Below are 13184 nucleotides of genomic sequence, written 5' to 3'. Positions count from 1 at the left end.
CATTCCCTGCCTCACGTTCTCGGGCAGCCGCCTGCATGGCTCCCACCGCATCCCCACCCCAACTCTGTGGCATCCTTTGGAACCATGTAATTGCTCCCACCTGCTAGGAAGGAGCCCCTGATGATCCCGAGTGAAATCCGAGTCTCCATAACACCTTCCCCATACGAATTGGATATCCTCAGATTCCTTCAGAGACTAGTGAAGAAAGTGATATTCAGAGAGGTAATTTTGCCTACTTACTTCTAGATTCGATTTCTTGGGTGTCAATCTCCTATAGGATGATGAAACTACAAAAAAAGAAAGGCACTCATCTAGAGTCTATCCAAGTCCCAGGAAAATGGCACTCCCAGGACACCTTATAGGCTCCGCCCAAGAGAAGGGTCTTTCCAGCATCTGCTCTCAGGACTGGAATATAATTTACAATCATTGATTCAAAAACCATCCATTGCCCTGGCTGGTTTGGCTCAGCGGTTAGAGCATCGGCCTGCGGTCCAGAGAGACCCGGGTTCGGTTCCCGCCAAGGGCACGTATCTCGGTTGCAGTTTGTCTCCGGCCCTGGTTGGGTTGTGTGGTGGCAGCCACTTGATGTGTCCCTTTCACGTCGATGTTTCTCTCTCTCACTTCCTCTCTGCCCCTCCTACTCTATCTGAACAAAAAATGAAAAAAATGTCCTCAGGTGAGGATTAAAAAAAAACCATCCATTGAGCACCTGCTACACATCTGACACGGTATTAGGCACACGCACATGAAAAATGGGGAAATGAAGTGATTTACACAAATTTCCAAGCTGGTAAGTGACACTCATTTGCTCAAGATACAAATGAAGACATTCACAGACACAGAAAGCCAGCTCTGAAGCCTAATTAAGGACAAATACTTTGTGCATGTCCTAAACAGAAATGTGTCCCAAAACATTGCAGTATGTATATTTCAGGTAAAAAACTGCTAAGATTTAGAACTTCATGGTAACACTGGCTATGCTTTCCATCCAATCAAACCATAGTCAAGAAACTAGTCACACTGAATCAGATTGGGAGAAATAAATATTATATGGGTTCTGAATGTGAATGCTAGCTCACAGACAATGCAATTATGGGATATCCTTGTTTAAGAATTTTAAAAATATTAATGATAAACTCTGGGGTAAGTACCTCAAGAAAAACTGACATGTGGAAATCTAACCTGTTGACTGAATTAAACTGAAAATAAGCATTCCTTTAAGTCATACCAAACAGGAGTGTTCAACAGTCCTTAAGCTGATAACCTATGACATCTGCTATAATGAAAACATCTAAAGTTACTTACAAACAATCTTCTGGGGTATCAGCCCATTAGCCATCTGGAGTCTATCTTCCATGAACGCCACCCCCAGCTTGCTGAAGTCGTCCACACTTGCTTTGGCGATTAATTGATAAGGGTCCCCAGGTCTGCAAGCTAACGGCAAACAACAGTCTGACCACTTTACAATCTAAGAAAAAGTGGGTGAGGGAGGTGGAGGAAAAAGAGAGGTTGCGATTTCTCTTCTTTAAAATAACCAGGTTCTGCATTTTTCCCTTCAGGTCCCCACGGCTACATTACTACCATCAAAGTTGTTCTGGCATGAAGGCTTATTTCTACCAAACAGCAGATTTCCAAAGCACTAAATATAACCCTCTCCTTCCAAGGTGACCTCGCAACTGCTTTTCAAGAAACTAAAGGGGGAAAGGGCCATTCCCCAAACCCTATAAAAAACAACCTGCTCCAGGATAGCCTGGGTAGGAAGAGGACTCCAGAGTCTTATTTCCCAAAGTTGAATCCCCGCTCCTTTGGCTAATAGCTGTGTGACCCAAGCAAGTCATTCAACTTCTCTGTGCTTTGGTTTCCTGTCTGTAAGGTGTTGATGAAGAGCACCTCCTGGGAAGGACGCTGAAAGAACTAAATGGGGTAACACATACAGCACCTGGCCCACAAGGGGGCGCTCTTACTCCAAAACGTGGAGTCCTCAGAGCACATCTCAGCGGAGACCATTAACACCCCCAAGTGGGCAAAAATTGGTTAGGGGAATGGGGTGTGAAAAAATCCTAGTTACACAATGGTTTTGCCCTCCAAGGCTCAACCTTACCCCACAAAATCTTATTTCTTAGTATTTAATTTCTCTCTCAGACAGAATTCAATTGAAACAAAAAAATTTTTTTGTTGTTGTTAATCCTTACTGGAGGATATTTTTTCCATTGATTTTTTTTTTTTTAAGAAAGACTGGAAGGGAGGGAAAGAGAGGCAGAGAGAAACATCTATGTGAGAGAGACACATTGATCCGTTGCCTCCCCCACACACCCCACCAACCAGGGCTGAGGATCGAACCTGCAACCCAGGTACGTACCCTTGACCAGGAATCAAACCCTGAACCCTTTGGGTTTGCAGGCCAAGGCTCCAACCACTGAGCCACACCAGCCAGGGCAGAGAAACAATAACTTTAAAAGTTGATAACACTTAGAGGGGAAAATAATAAAAGCAAGTCTTTATGGTCAAAATGTTGAAACCATTCATTGGTCTAGAATGTATAGAGGAAGAGAAGCCTTGGCATTTCCTTTTAACTCCACTTGTAGCCATTCTCACCTGCTCCTCCCACCTCCTCCCAGACACAGCCCCAGGGTGACGAGGATTCTCCTGAAGGGTCCAGCTGACCCGAAGTTTCAGTCAGACTGCATTTCAAAGACGACATCTTTGATCAAATGAGAGCTGAAGCTTACAATTCAGACAAATATCTAGTTGATATCCAGCTTTGAGAATGGAGGACAGATGTCAGCTCAGGAGGATGAGAAGATAAACTCTCACCTTGGCAAGTGCTGACTTTTCAGATGAGGGTGAATGGGAAGCATGAAAAGGAATAGTGCAACCTCCTGCAGGAAGCCAGGAGCATCTTTGTTCTCAGCGCTATCGCTGGCCATCAAAGAGGAGAAATGCTCAGCCAATGGACAGCCAGCCCAGCACTTAGGTGTTCAAACGTTGACTTAACACCCTGCTAGAGCTACGCCCCAAAGTCAGCACTTAGTGTAAAAAGGAGCCAGATCATTAACTCTCACACACTTCTAAGGAGCAGAGAAGCAGGACATAGACAAAGCCAGGGAAGGACAGGAAGCAGAGAGAGAACAATACCCGTCCCTGATCAAGTTTCCCAACTCGGCCAGGGCCAGCGTTTCCTCACCAAAGTGCATTTCCTTTCCTTAGGAACACGGTTCAGGAGCCACAGACCATGCGAACTCGGCGGCAGCGCTGGGTGCTCTGATCAAAGCAGAGCTGCACTGTCACCCACCTCCTCCAGGGCCCAGGGATGTTTGCCTTCCTGGGCCTAAAAGCAAACAGCCCTTCCAATTTGCACTTGGAGATGGAAACAAAGGGGTAGAAGAAGAAAGGAGAAGTCAAGCAATAGGCTGACTCCCAAAGATCAAAGCTAAGGAAGCCCTGGGCCCCCTAAACCATTCGATTTCTTCATAGAAGCAGTGTGCAGAAATTCCTTCCATAAGCAACTGGCTGGAGGCTGCATTGATTAAAGCAGGCAGTGATGTGTCTGCTCCATCAACCTAACGCCCATCCACGAAGAATGCCCAGGATCAAAAGGCACAAGCGAAGGCCATCTGAGATATCCCAAATTCAAAATAATATCATCTGTAAGAGTTGCTTATTCCTAAAACTGTGAAAGAATGCAAGATCTCATCAAGTTCCAAAGTCTCTCTTAGGTAAGATATTTTCTATTGAATATCTTTAGGATCCTGTAAAATTCAAATGACTTTAGAGGTAGGTGAAAAATACATGCACAGATTCATAATGGTCCTCCAAAAGGCAAAATCCCATCAAGCAATCAACCAGAATAGGAATGCACACTTTGTGAGAAGACAGGGAGCTATGACAATGTCAACTCTTTGTCAGGTTCTGAAGCTCACTTATAAAACAGACCTTGGTGTAATAGCCAGGATGGTCAGAAAACCAGCCCTAGACATCTCCACGTCCTGGCTGCAAGGCCCACCGAACCCTGGGTCATAGGCAAAACGCGTTAACTGGATAGCACCCTTGGTGAGTAGGCATCCTTCAATCCCTGGAAAATTAATAATTAAGCACCCTGGTCAATCAGCCCAATCAGTTGAAGTGCAGTCCTATACACCAAAAAGGTTGCAGGTTTGACCCCTGGTCATGGCATGTATGGGAGGGAGGCAACCAAACAATCTATGTTTCTCTCTCACATCAATATTTCTCTCTCTCTCTCTCCCTCTCCTGCTAAAAATCAATAAACATATCCTCAGGTAAGAATTTAAAAAAAACAAAACAAAAAAGAATCAAGCAACTACCATTAATGGAGATCTTAATGAAATCTTCCTTAGAAAGTAAATTAAATGGGCCAACTGTGGCAGAGACACTAGTTATCTCTCAGTATCTGGTCTTTCCTTCTCCCTCATAGTAACACAACTCCAGGTTTTCTCTGAACCCATGGCTGTCCGGCTCCAGAATGTATTTCTCAGGGTCCCCTGCAGATGAAATGATGCGAGGAGAAGTGAGATCTCAAACTTCTGGATCTCGGTTTTAAAGAGGAAGCTGGCTGTCACCCACCTTCGCTGTCCCCCATTCTGAGGGCTGGAATGTGGATGAGGTTGACTACCACGGTAGTGACAGGGGTGAAAGCAGCCCAAGTGCCCACCAGTAGATGACTGGATAAAAAAGCTGTGGTACGCCTTGACCAGTTTGGCTCAGCAGTTGCCTGAGGACCAGAGAGTCACAGGTTCGATTCCAATCAAGGACCTGTGCCTTGGTTGCAGTTCCTGTAGGAGGCAGCCGATCGATGTGTCTCTCTCACATCAATGTTTCTCCCTCTCCCTCCCCCTTCCCCTCCCCCTTACACTCTATTTGAGGAGAAATGCAGGAATATCCTCAGGTAGGAATTTTTTTTAAAAGCTGTGGTACATTCACACAATGGAATACTAGTGGGTTATAAAAGGAAGGAAATCTTACCCTGTGCAACAGCATGGAGGGTATTATGCTGAGTGAAATAAGCCAGTCAGAGAAAGACAAGTACCATATGATTTTACTTATATGTGGAATGTAATGAACAAAAAAAACTAACAAACAAAATAGAAACAGACTCATAGATACAGAGAATGAACTGACAGCTGTCAGAGGGGAGGGAGTTTGTGGGACTGGGTGAAAAACATGAAAGAATTAAGAAAAAAAACCTCACAGACGCAGGAAACCGTATGGTGGTTACCAGAGGGAAAGAGGGGTGGGGGGAAGAAGAAGGAGGTAAAGGGGGATAAATGGTGATGGAAGGAGATGTGACTTTAGGTGGTGAACACATAATACAATATACAGATAATGTATTATAGAACTGTACACCTGAAACCTATATAATTTTATTAACCAGTGTCAATCCCAATAAATTCAATAAAAATTTAAAAAAAAAACAAAAACTTTTAATCAACTCCCAGGTAGCTATCAAAAAAAAAAAAAAACAGGCCAACCACCAGACACCATGACATCTTGCCTGACATTATGCATGGATTTTCTGGACTCCTGTCCACAAGCAATCCAGGAGTGGGAAATACCTATCCTAGAACTGCCCCCTTCACTTCTCCCTCCCCCTTCACTTTTCCCTCCCCCTTCACTTCTCCCCTCCCCCCTTATTTATGGCTAACATAAACTCTTTCAAAACAACTTGCATCTTTTTTCCCCAAACCCATTAGATACAAGAGCCCTGTCAGCTCCAGAACAGTGAGCATGTTGGTCTTGTCCATCTAGCCCAGATGCTGGGGGTTTAGACTGTCTGTCCCGGGACCTGGTCCTTTTTCTGGTAGCATATGGCCCAATAAAGCCCTTCTTTCAGGACAACTTTCAGCCTTGAAGGTTTTGCTTAGCATAAGGGTGGACTAAATGACCTGGGAGACTGGAGCAGTGCTGCCCGATCATCACAGGCAGTTTTCCATTTTCTAGCAGCCACATTAAAAAAGTAAAAGTAGCCCTGGCCAGTTTGGCCTAGCGGTTAGAGAGTCGACCTGCAGACCAATGAGTCACAGGTTCGATTCCTGTCAAGGGCATGTACCTCAGTTGCGGTTCATTCCCCAGCCCTGGTTCATCCCCCGCCTGGCTCATCCCTGGCCCTGGCTGGGTCATATGGGAGGCAACCAGTCGATGAGGCTCTATCGCGTAGATGTTTTTCTCTGTCTCTCTCTTTCCCTCTTCCCACTCTATCTGATGATAAAAGAAAAAATATCCTCGGGTAAGGAATTTTTTTTAAGTAAAAGTAAAAGTAAAAGTAAAAAAAAAAAAAAAAAAAAAAAGGTCAAAGTAATTTCACTAATATATTTTAAATTAACCCAAAATATCCAAAAAGAAAGGGAGTCACAAAGGCCAAGAAAAAGCACTCATTAAAAAATCAAATTTAGCCCTGGCCGGTTTGGCTCAGCGGTTAGAGCGTCGGCCTGCGGTCCAGAGAGACCCGGGTTCGGTTCCCGCTAAGGGCACGTACCTCGGTTGCAGTTTGTCCCCGGCCCTGGCTGGTCGTGCGGGTGGCAGCCACTCGATGTGTCCCTTCACGTCGATGTTTCTCTCTCTCTCTACCTCCCACTCTATCTGAACAAAATATGGAAAAATGTCCTCGGGTGAGGATAAAAAAAAAAAAAAATCAAATTTAGTTTTCATTAAGACAGTTTCCTTACAATACACAAGTGAAGAACACGTTACTCACAGTTTCTGAAGAGGAAGACGGTCTCTGCAAATTCTCCCCTTGCACCCAAATGCTCTCTGTCACAAATGCTATATGTTCGGCTTCAAGTATAAGAGGAGAAACAAGAACGAGGGCCCATTTGTTCAAGTCATCAATGGACTGGATAGAAGAAAGAAAACACACACACAGGATTTAAGGTCACTTCAAACCACAACTGCCACTTACCTCAACACCTGGGACATCCCCTCCTCCCTAATTACTGGTGGGATCTAAAGAAGGCTATCTGGTACCCTCGTACAAACCACACTCACCTTCCGTTTCTTATTGACCTGTGGCTATTCAAATAGCTACAAAATCCCCTCTAGAATTCATGACAGCTTTAACATCGCTAGACATTTGTTGTTGATTCTGACTCTGGGCTTATTCCTGCCATTCCTTACTGTTTAGAGCATGTAGGAGCTTTCCAAATGATAACTTGGAGGAACACGTAAAGATGAGGCTCAGAAGTGCATCCTTCTGAGGACAGAAGCCTAAGAGCTGTTCTTCAATTTCCTCCAGCCATTATAGCTTCAAGATTGGTTAGGAGACTGGATAAATCCACTAATCTCTGCTCTCCTTCCTGAAGTCTCTCTAAAAAGACAGCAAATCAATTTCAATTAACCCACTAAATACAAGACAAACCCAGTGCAGAAAAAGCTGAAGTCTAAGGCATTTGGGTCAGGCTCCTGACTTGTGAATCAGTTCAATCTGCCCTTCCTAGAAAGCTCAAAATGTGTTCCCATGCCCTGGCCGTGTAGCTCCACGGTTAGAGCGTCATCCCAATACACCAAGGTTTTGGGTTCAATCCCCCATTAGGGCAAACAAGAATCAACCAATGAATGCACAAATAAGTGAAACAACAAATCGATGTTTCTCTCTCTAAAATAAATTTTAAAACAAATAAATAAATAAATATTTCTACCAGGCCTAGTAACCTGGCACACAGTACATGCTTATTATCTGTTGAACTAATTAATGAAAATTTGGAGGGGAAAAAAAACTCCTTTATGTGAGTAAATATAATTATCAATATAAGAATTAAAAACAAGCCCTGGCCAGTGTGGCTCAGTTGTGTGGAGTACCATCCCATACGCAGAAAGGTTGTGGGTTGTGGGTTACCCATCAGGGCACATACCCAGGTTGCAGGTTCAATCCCCAGTTAGGGTGCCATATAGGAGGCAACCAATCAATGTTTCTCTCTCACATCAGTGTTTCTCTCTTTCTCTTTTCCTTCCTCTCTCTCTAAAATCAATAAAAACATATCCTCTGGTGAGCACTTAAAAAAAAAGAATTAAAAGCAGGCTGTCCATTTTACTCTAAAATGTGTACCTTAAACAAAATCCTTAAAATGTCCAGTTTGTATAAACTATCTTTGGTTATACTTATCAATTATTGTGGGACCTTCAATTATACACATTCTGTATGTATGCATCTGATTTTAAATATATAAAATATAAAGACAACAAGGCATAAGATTCAGTTCTGTAAAGTTATTACAGTCCTGGCAGACTGACAATAAGACATCAACTGAACCAAATCAACAGCCCAGAATATTTTAAATGGTAAAATAACAGTAGCTAATCATAAATAAATTGTCAAGCTTTCTAGCTATAGGTCTTAAACATCAAGCTTAAACACAACAACCACTAAACACTCCTTCATTCATTGAACTACTACTAAGCAGTTATTACAGGTCAAATAGCTACATTAAACAGATCCAGACCCTAGGTAGAAAAACAAAACAAAACTGGAAAAATTAACTGTGGTTTAAACTCTGAGGGCACAGAGCAGGCAAGTCCCATCTAGTCTGAGTGGTTGAGACAGTGATATCTGAGCAGAGCTCTGGGGTAAAGTAAACTGTGTAAAGAGTCTGAGTCACAGAAAGTTACAGAATCCCTTGAAAGCCCAAGGCGAGTTTGGCTGGAGCAGTGGGCAAAGGATGAAAAGCATTATAGTTACTGAAGTCAGCAGAAAACCAATCAAGTCATGGAGATGTTCAAAAGTAAAACTCATCCTAGCCAGGTGACTCAGTTGGTTGGAATGTCATCCCGGACACCAAAAGATTACAGGTTCCATCTCCAGTTAGGGAGCAGACTCAGAGGCAACCAATTGATTTTTCTCCCACCCCCCTCCTCTCTCTCTAAAATCAATAAACATATCCTTAGGTAAAGATTTTTTTAAAATAAAATAAAACTGTCTTCCAAGAAAAAGACATTTACCTCTCAATATTTTTGAATATTCAAAATTTCCACACTCAACTTTAAAGGTTATTTTTTTAAGTAAATGACCCAGTTTGGAAACCAGTACAATCGAAAAATCCACACTTCCAACTTCCCCACTTTGTCATCTTTCTCAATCAGGGTTCCCTGAGACAATGAAGCCATCCTAAGACAAGAACTCCACCCTATGTAATGAATGAAGTTCACCCCTTGCATCTAGGTGGTACCAGATATGCACTCTCTGTGAGAGATCTGAGACACAGTTACTTATATATTGTGGGTGTTATAGTAGACTAACAAAGAAGGGTATTTTTTATTTGTTAGCAGCACAGTATAATCCCTACCTAAGCATAACCTCAACAAAATATTCAAAACCTGAGATAAGATTTCAATTCTCATCGGGATGTTATGGTTTTACACACATAGAAAATATCACTCTAATGCTAAAAATGATCCAGCTTCCCAGAAGGAAAGGGCACGAAACCTATGAAAAGCAAAAGCACTTTGAAAAGTTAATGAAAACAGCCCTGGCCGGTTTGGCTCAGCGGTTAGAGCGTCGACCTGCGGTCTTGAGAGACCCGGGTTCGGTTCCCGCTAAGGGCACGTACTTCGGTTGCAGTTTGTCCCCGGCCCTGGTCGGTTGTGCGGGTGGCAGCCACTCGATGTGTTCGTTTCACATCGATGTTTCTCTCTCTCTCTCTGTTCCTCTCTCTCCCTCCCACTCTACCTGAACAAAAAATGGAAAATAAAAAGAAAAGTTAATGAAAACAGTATCAGTGACATCAATGGAAATGTGCCCACAACCGCACTGTGAATCACGTCCATTTCCAAGAGCTGAATGGAAAGAACTGTTGTTCCTTTTACAGAGAGCGCAGATGTTTTGCAGAGATTAAACCACAGTGCGGGCTGAACTTGTAGCCACCAAACAAGTGTTGGACCAAAAAAAAAAAAAAAGACTGTGCAAACCGAAATGAAACATATGCAAAGACAACGGATGAGGTGCCCTGGCTGGTAAATGGCACAACTGACACAAAGAGAGGGGGACAGGCAGTTCTTGTCACCTCCGGGATATCTGAAGGAAAGATGAGAATTTCCTGTGTTTCTCTGAATTCAGCTTCAGCCAAACTCCAGCCCACAGAGGAGCAGAGGCTGTCCGGAGACTCAGTGGGCAGTGCTCCCGGGGTTCAGTGCCCATGGCCATCGCCTGGTCACACAGGTACACGCCTATTTTAGAAGGCGCCTGTCAGTTTTCGACCTCTGGTCCCCTTATCCGGGCTCCCGTGGGCATCTCGAGGAGGCCCCGGGCCTCGCGCTCCCGGGACCCCAGCCCTCTGCTCGAGACCTCAAGGAAGGGACTTTGCAGGTTTGCGCAGCCCCGGGCTGGCGAGGGGGCGTGGTGGGGTCCAGGTGGGCGCTTCCGGCTGGCCGGGACCCGGAGGCCGCGCCCCCCGCCGGTGCCGCCCCGCCCCCACAGGCCCCGCCCCCCGCCCCGCGGTGCCGCCCACCTGGCTCTCGCAGACACAGAAGACGCGGCCGCCGCGGCTCAGGCACACGCGGGCGTCCCGAGGCTGCGCAGTCGCGCCGCAGAAGGCGAAGGAGCAGCGCGAGGCGCGTAGCCGCTGCACCGTGGTGCGCACGAGCGCGGCCGGCCGGCGGCCCCAGCGTGCCCACAGGTACAAGTAGCACAGCGTGATGAGCATGGCCGCCCGGCCGCAGCGGGCGCGGGCCTGGGACGCTCGCACTCACCGCCCGGCCCGCCCCGCCCCTCCCGCCGGCCGGAAGAGGCGGAGCCGCGGGGGGAGTCCGCCCGGGGAAGCGGGGTGTGCGGGAGGAAGAAATCAGACGGTCCAGGGCGGGGAGCGTCGGGATGCTGGGGGTGATGGAGGAAGAAGGGGTGCGGGGCAGGGGGAGGTGGGGGGAAGGCCGCCTGGGCCGGGTATGTTGTGCAGGAGGGAAATGAGAGGCCATGGCTGGGAGGGGAGAAGTAAATTGAGTACCATGGGGTCGGCCCGGGGGTGCCTGTCCTGTGTAAGCCAGCGCCCGGCCTCCCTTCCTTGACTGATGGGAAGCTGGTTGAGGAAGGGGCTGTGCATATTTATAACATTAATTCACTAGCACTATACCGCGAATCACATTGCTAACAGCCTCCACCCAGTCCAGTTGGGAAAATAAGGTGAGGCTTTCTTGCAAAAAGGATTCTAAGATGATTTATGTAAATTCATACAATGCAATGATATGTTCTTTCTGGACTCTATTTTAAAGTAAGGGCAGAAAACAAGTTGAAGACAGATCAAGAGTAAAAAGTCGGCCTGGCCCTGACCAGTTTGGCTCAGTGGTTGGAGCGTTGGCCCACAGACCAGAGAGTCCTGAGTTCGGTTTCCGCTAAGGTCACTTACTTCGGTTGCAGTTTGTCCCCAGCCCCGGATGGAATCGTGTGGGCGACAACCAGTCGATGTCTCTCTCTCACATTGTTGTTTCTCTCTCTCTCTTCCTCCCTTTATCCCTCCCACTCTATCTGAAGATAAACGCAAAAATGTCCTCAGATGAGGATTTTTTAAAAAATTAAAATAAAAAAAAAGGCCCTGGCCGGTTTGGCTCAGCGTCGGTTAGAGCGTCGGCTTGCCGGCTTGCAGTCCAGAGAGACCGGGGTTCGGTTCCTGCTAAGGGCACATACCTCAATTGCAGTTTGTCCCTGGCCCTGGTTGGTCCTGCGGGTGGCAGCCACTCGATGTGTCCCTTTCACATCGATGTTTCTCTCTCTCTTCCTCTCTCTCCCTCCCACTCTATCTGAACAAAAAAAATGGAGAAAATGTCCTCCGGTGAGGATAAAAAAAAAGTCTGCCTGGTGTTCTTTTACACCTGAGTCAACAATTTGTGAGCATCCTAAAACCAGTAGAAAAAAGGAAACATCAGTCATGATTCAGTGTTCTTGTCCTGTAAGAGAAGCATAGGTATTTCTAACATGGATGAGATTTCTTCATGGAGCCTCACTTTTTTCAAAGGCAGTATGTAAAGAAATGTTGCGGACAGGACACTGTGGACATCACTCACTCATAGGGACACCAGAGGTGAAGCAACTGAACCACAAACAGAACAGTTTCCTCCACAACTCTGAAACACAGCCAAGATTTTCTCTGCTTTGCTTCCTATTCTAGCCTTTGCTATAAGTGAATGGCATAATACAGTAAAAGCAATCCAGTACATCACTCCCAAGGCTTACTTAATCCAAGGACAGATTTTTAAAGCACCCTGACCCTTTATTCATCTACTTTAAAATAGCAGTATAGAATGCCCACTCTCAGAACCTCAGACTTCTGGTCAGATCACAGGAAATTCTCCCATTATACATAGCAACAATAAATTTAAAAAGAAGAGCCCTGGCCGGTTTGGCTCAGCGGTTAGAGAATCGACCTAAGGTCCAGAGAGACCCGGGTTCAGTTCCCGTTCAGGGTGCGTACCTCCCCGGCCCTGGTTGGTCGTGCAGGTGGCAGCCACTCGATGTGTCCTTTTCACATCGATGTTTCTCTCTCTCCGTCCCGCTCTATCTGAACAAAAAATGGAAAAATGTCCTTGGGTGAGGATAAAAAAATAATAATAATAAAGACTCCAAGACAAAATAACTGAACTCAGAAATAAGGTAAGCATCACAGTGGACCAGAAATAGAAGAAAGACAGTGATGAGCAGGGCTGAAGCCATATCCTATAGTGGCAGTTGGGAAGTGGGTCCCTGCACGGTAACAAGACCTAAAATTGTGTCACTAGAGAAAAGTGGGTGAGCCCCTCTGAGGAGGGACTCAGCCCCTTTATGATGACTTAGGGCTACAAGTCAGGAATTAGAAAATTTAAAAGCTTAATAAAGTAATGTTTCCCTAGACAAACATTCAGATAGCTTTCTTGAAGTTTGCTGAATTTTTACTCTAAGGACCAGTGTCCCTACCCCTGCTAGGTATGGAGAGGTCATCTCTTCTCCCTGAAGGTCACAAGCATCTCTTGTTTTTCCAGGTTCCGTAAGAGCTTTGGAACCTCACCTTCACAGAGACACTATAAAGCCATCTGGCCAGAATGGGAACTCTCCAGGTGGGCCCTGGGATGCCTCACAATGTCATGGCTTCAGAAGACATCACGGGAAAATGTGGAGGACAAAACTGTACACCAGTTCTGGCTTATAAAGAAGGGACTGCAGAGGGTCACCATGAACTGAGAAGTAGGTGAGTTTCTTCCTGACTCTGACTAAAGAG

General features: G+C 45.6%; 1 protein-coding gene across 8 annotated transcripts in view; it reads right to left on the bottom strand.

Moving 5' to 3' along the window:
* The window catches only part of HLCS (holocarboxylase synthetase), a 197866-nt gene that overhangs the window by 170731 nt on the left and 13951 nt on the right, over positions 1 to 13184 (bottom strand). For 4 of the 8 annotated variants that reach the window (XM_036243011.1, XM_036243010.1, XM_036243008.1 and 1 more), the window contains 2 exons: positions 6710 to 6847; positions 1306 to 1468 (listed from right to left, as the gene is read on the bottom strand). In XM_036243011.1, coding sequence (XP_036098904.1) covers positions 1306 to 1468; positions 6710 to 6847 — 301 coding nt within the window. Of the gene's footprint in view, positions 1 to 100; positions 196 to 240; positions 288 to 1305; positions 1469 to 6709; positions 6848 to 10451; positions 10647 to 13184 lie in introns of those variants that run through there. The other 4 variants (XM_036243007.1, XM_036243013.1, XM_036243015.1 and 1 more) reach the window with 4 other exon arrangements.

The sequence above is a fragment of the Molossus molossus genome, unplaced genomic scaffold, assembly GCF_014108415.1.
Source record: "Molossus molossus isolate mMolMol1 unplaced genomic scaffold, mMolMol1.p scaffold_m16_p_5, whole genome shotgun sequence".
Lineage (NCBI taxonomy): Eukaryota > Metazoa > Chordata > Mammalia > Chiroptera > Molossidae > Molossus > Molossus molossus.
This window is presented reverse-complemented; position numbering and strand designations above follow the sequence as displayed.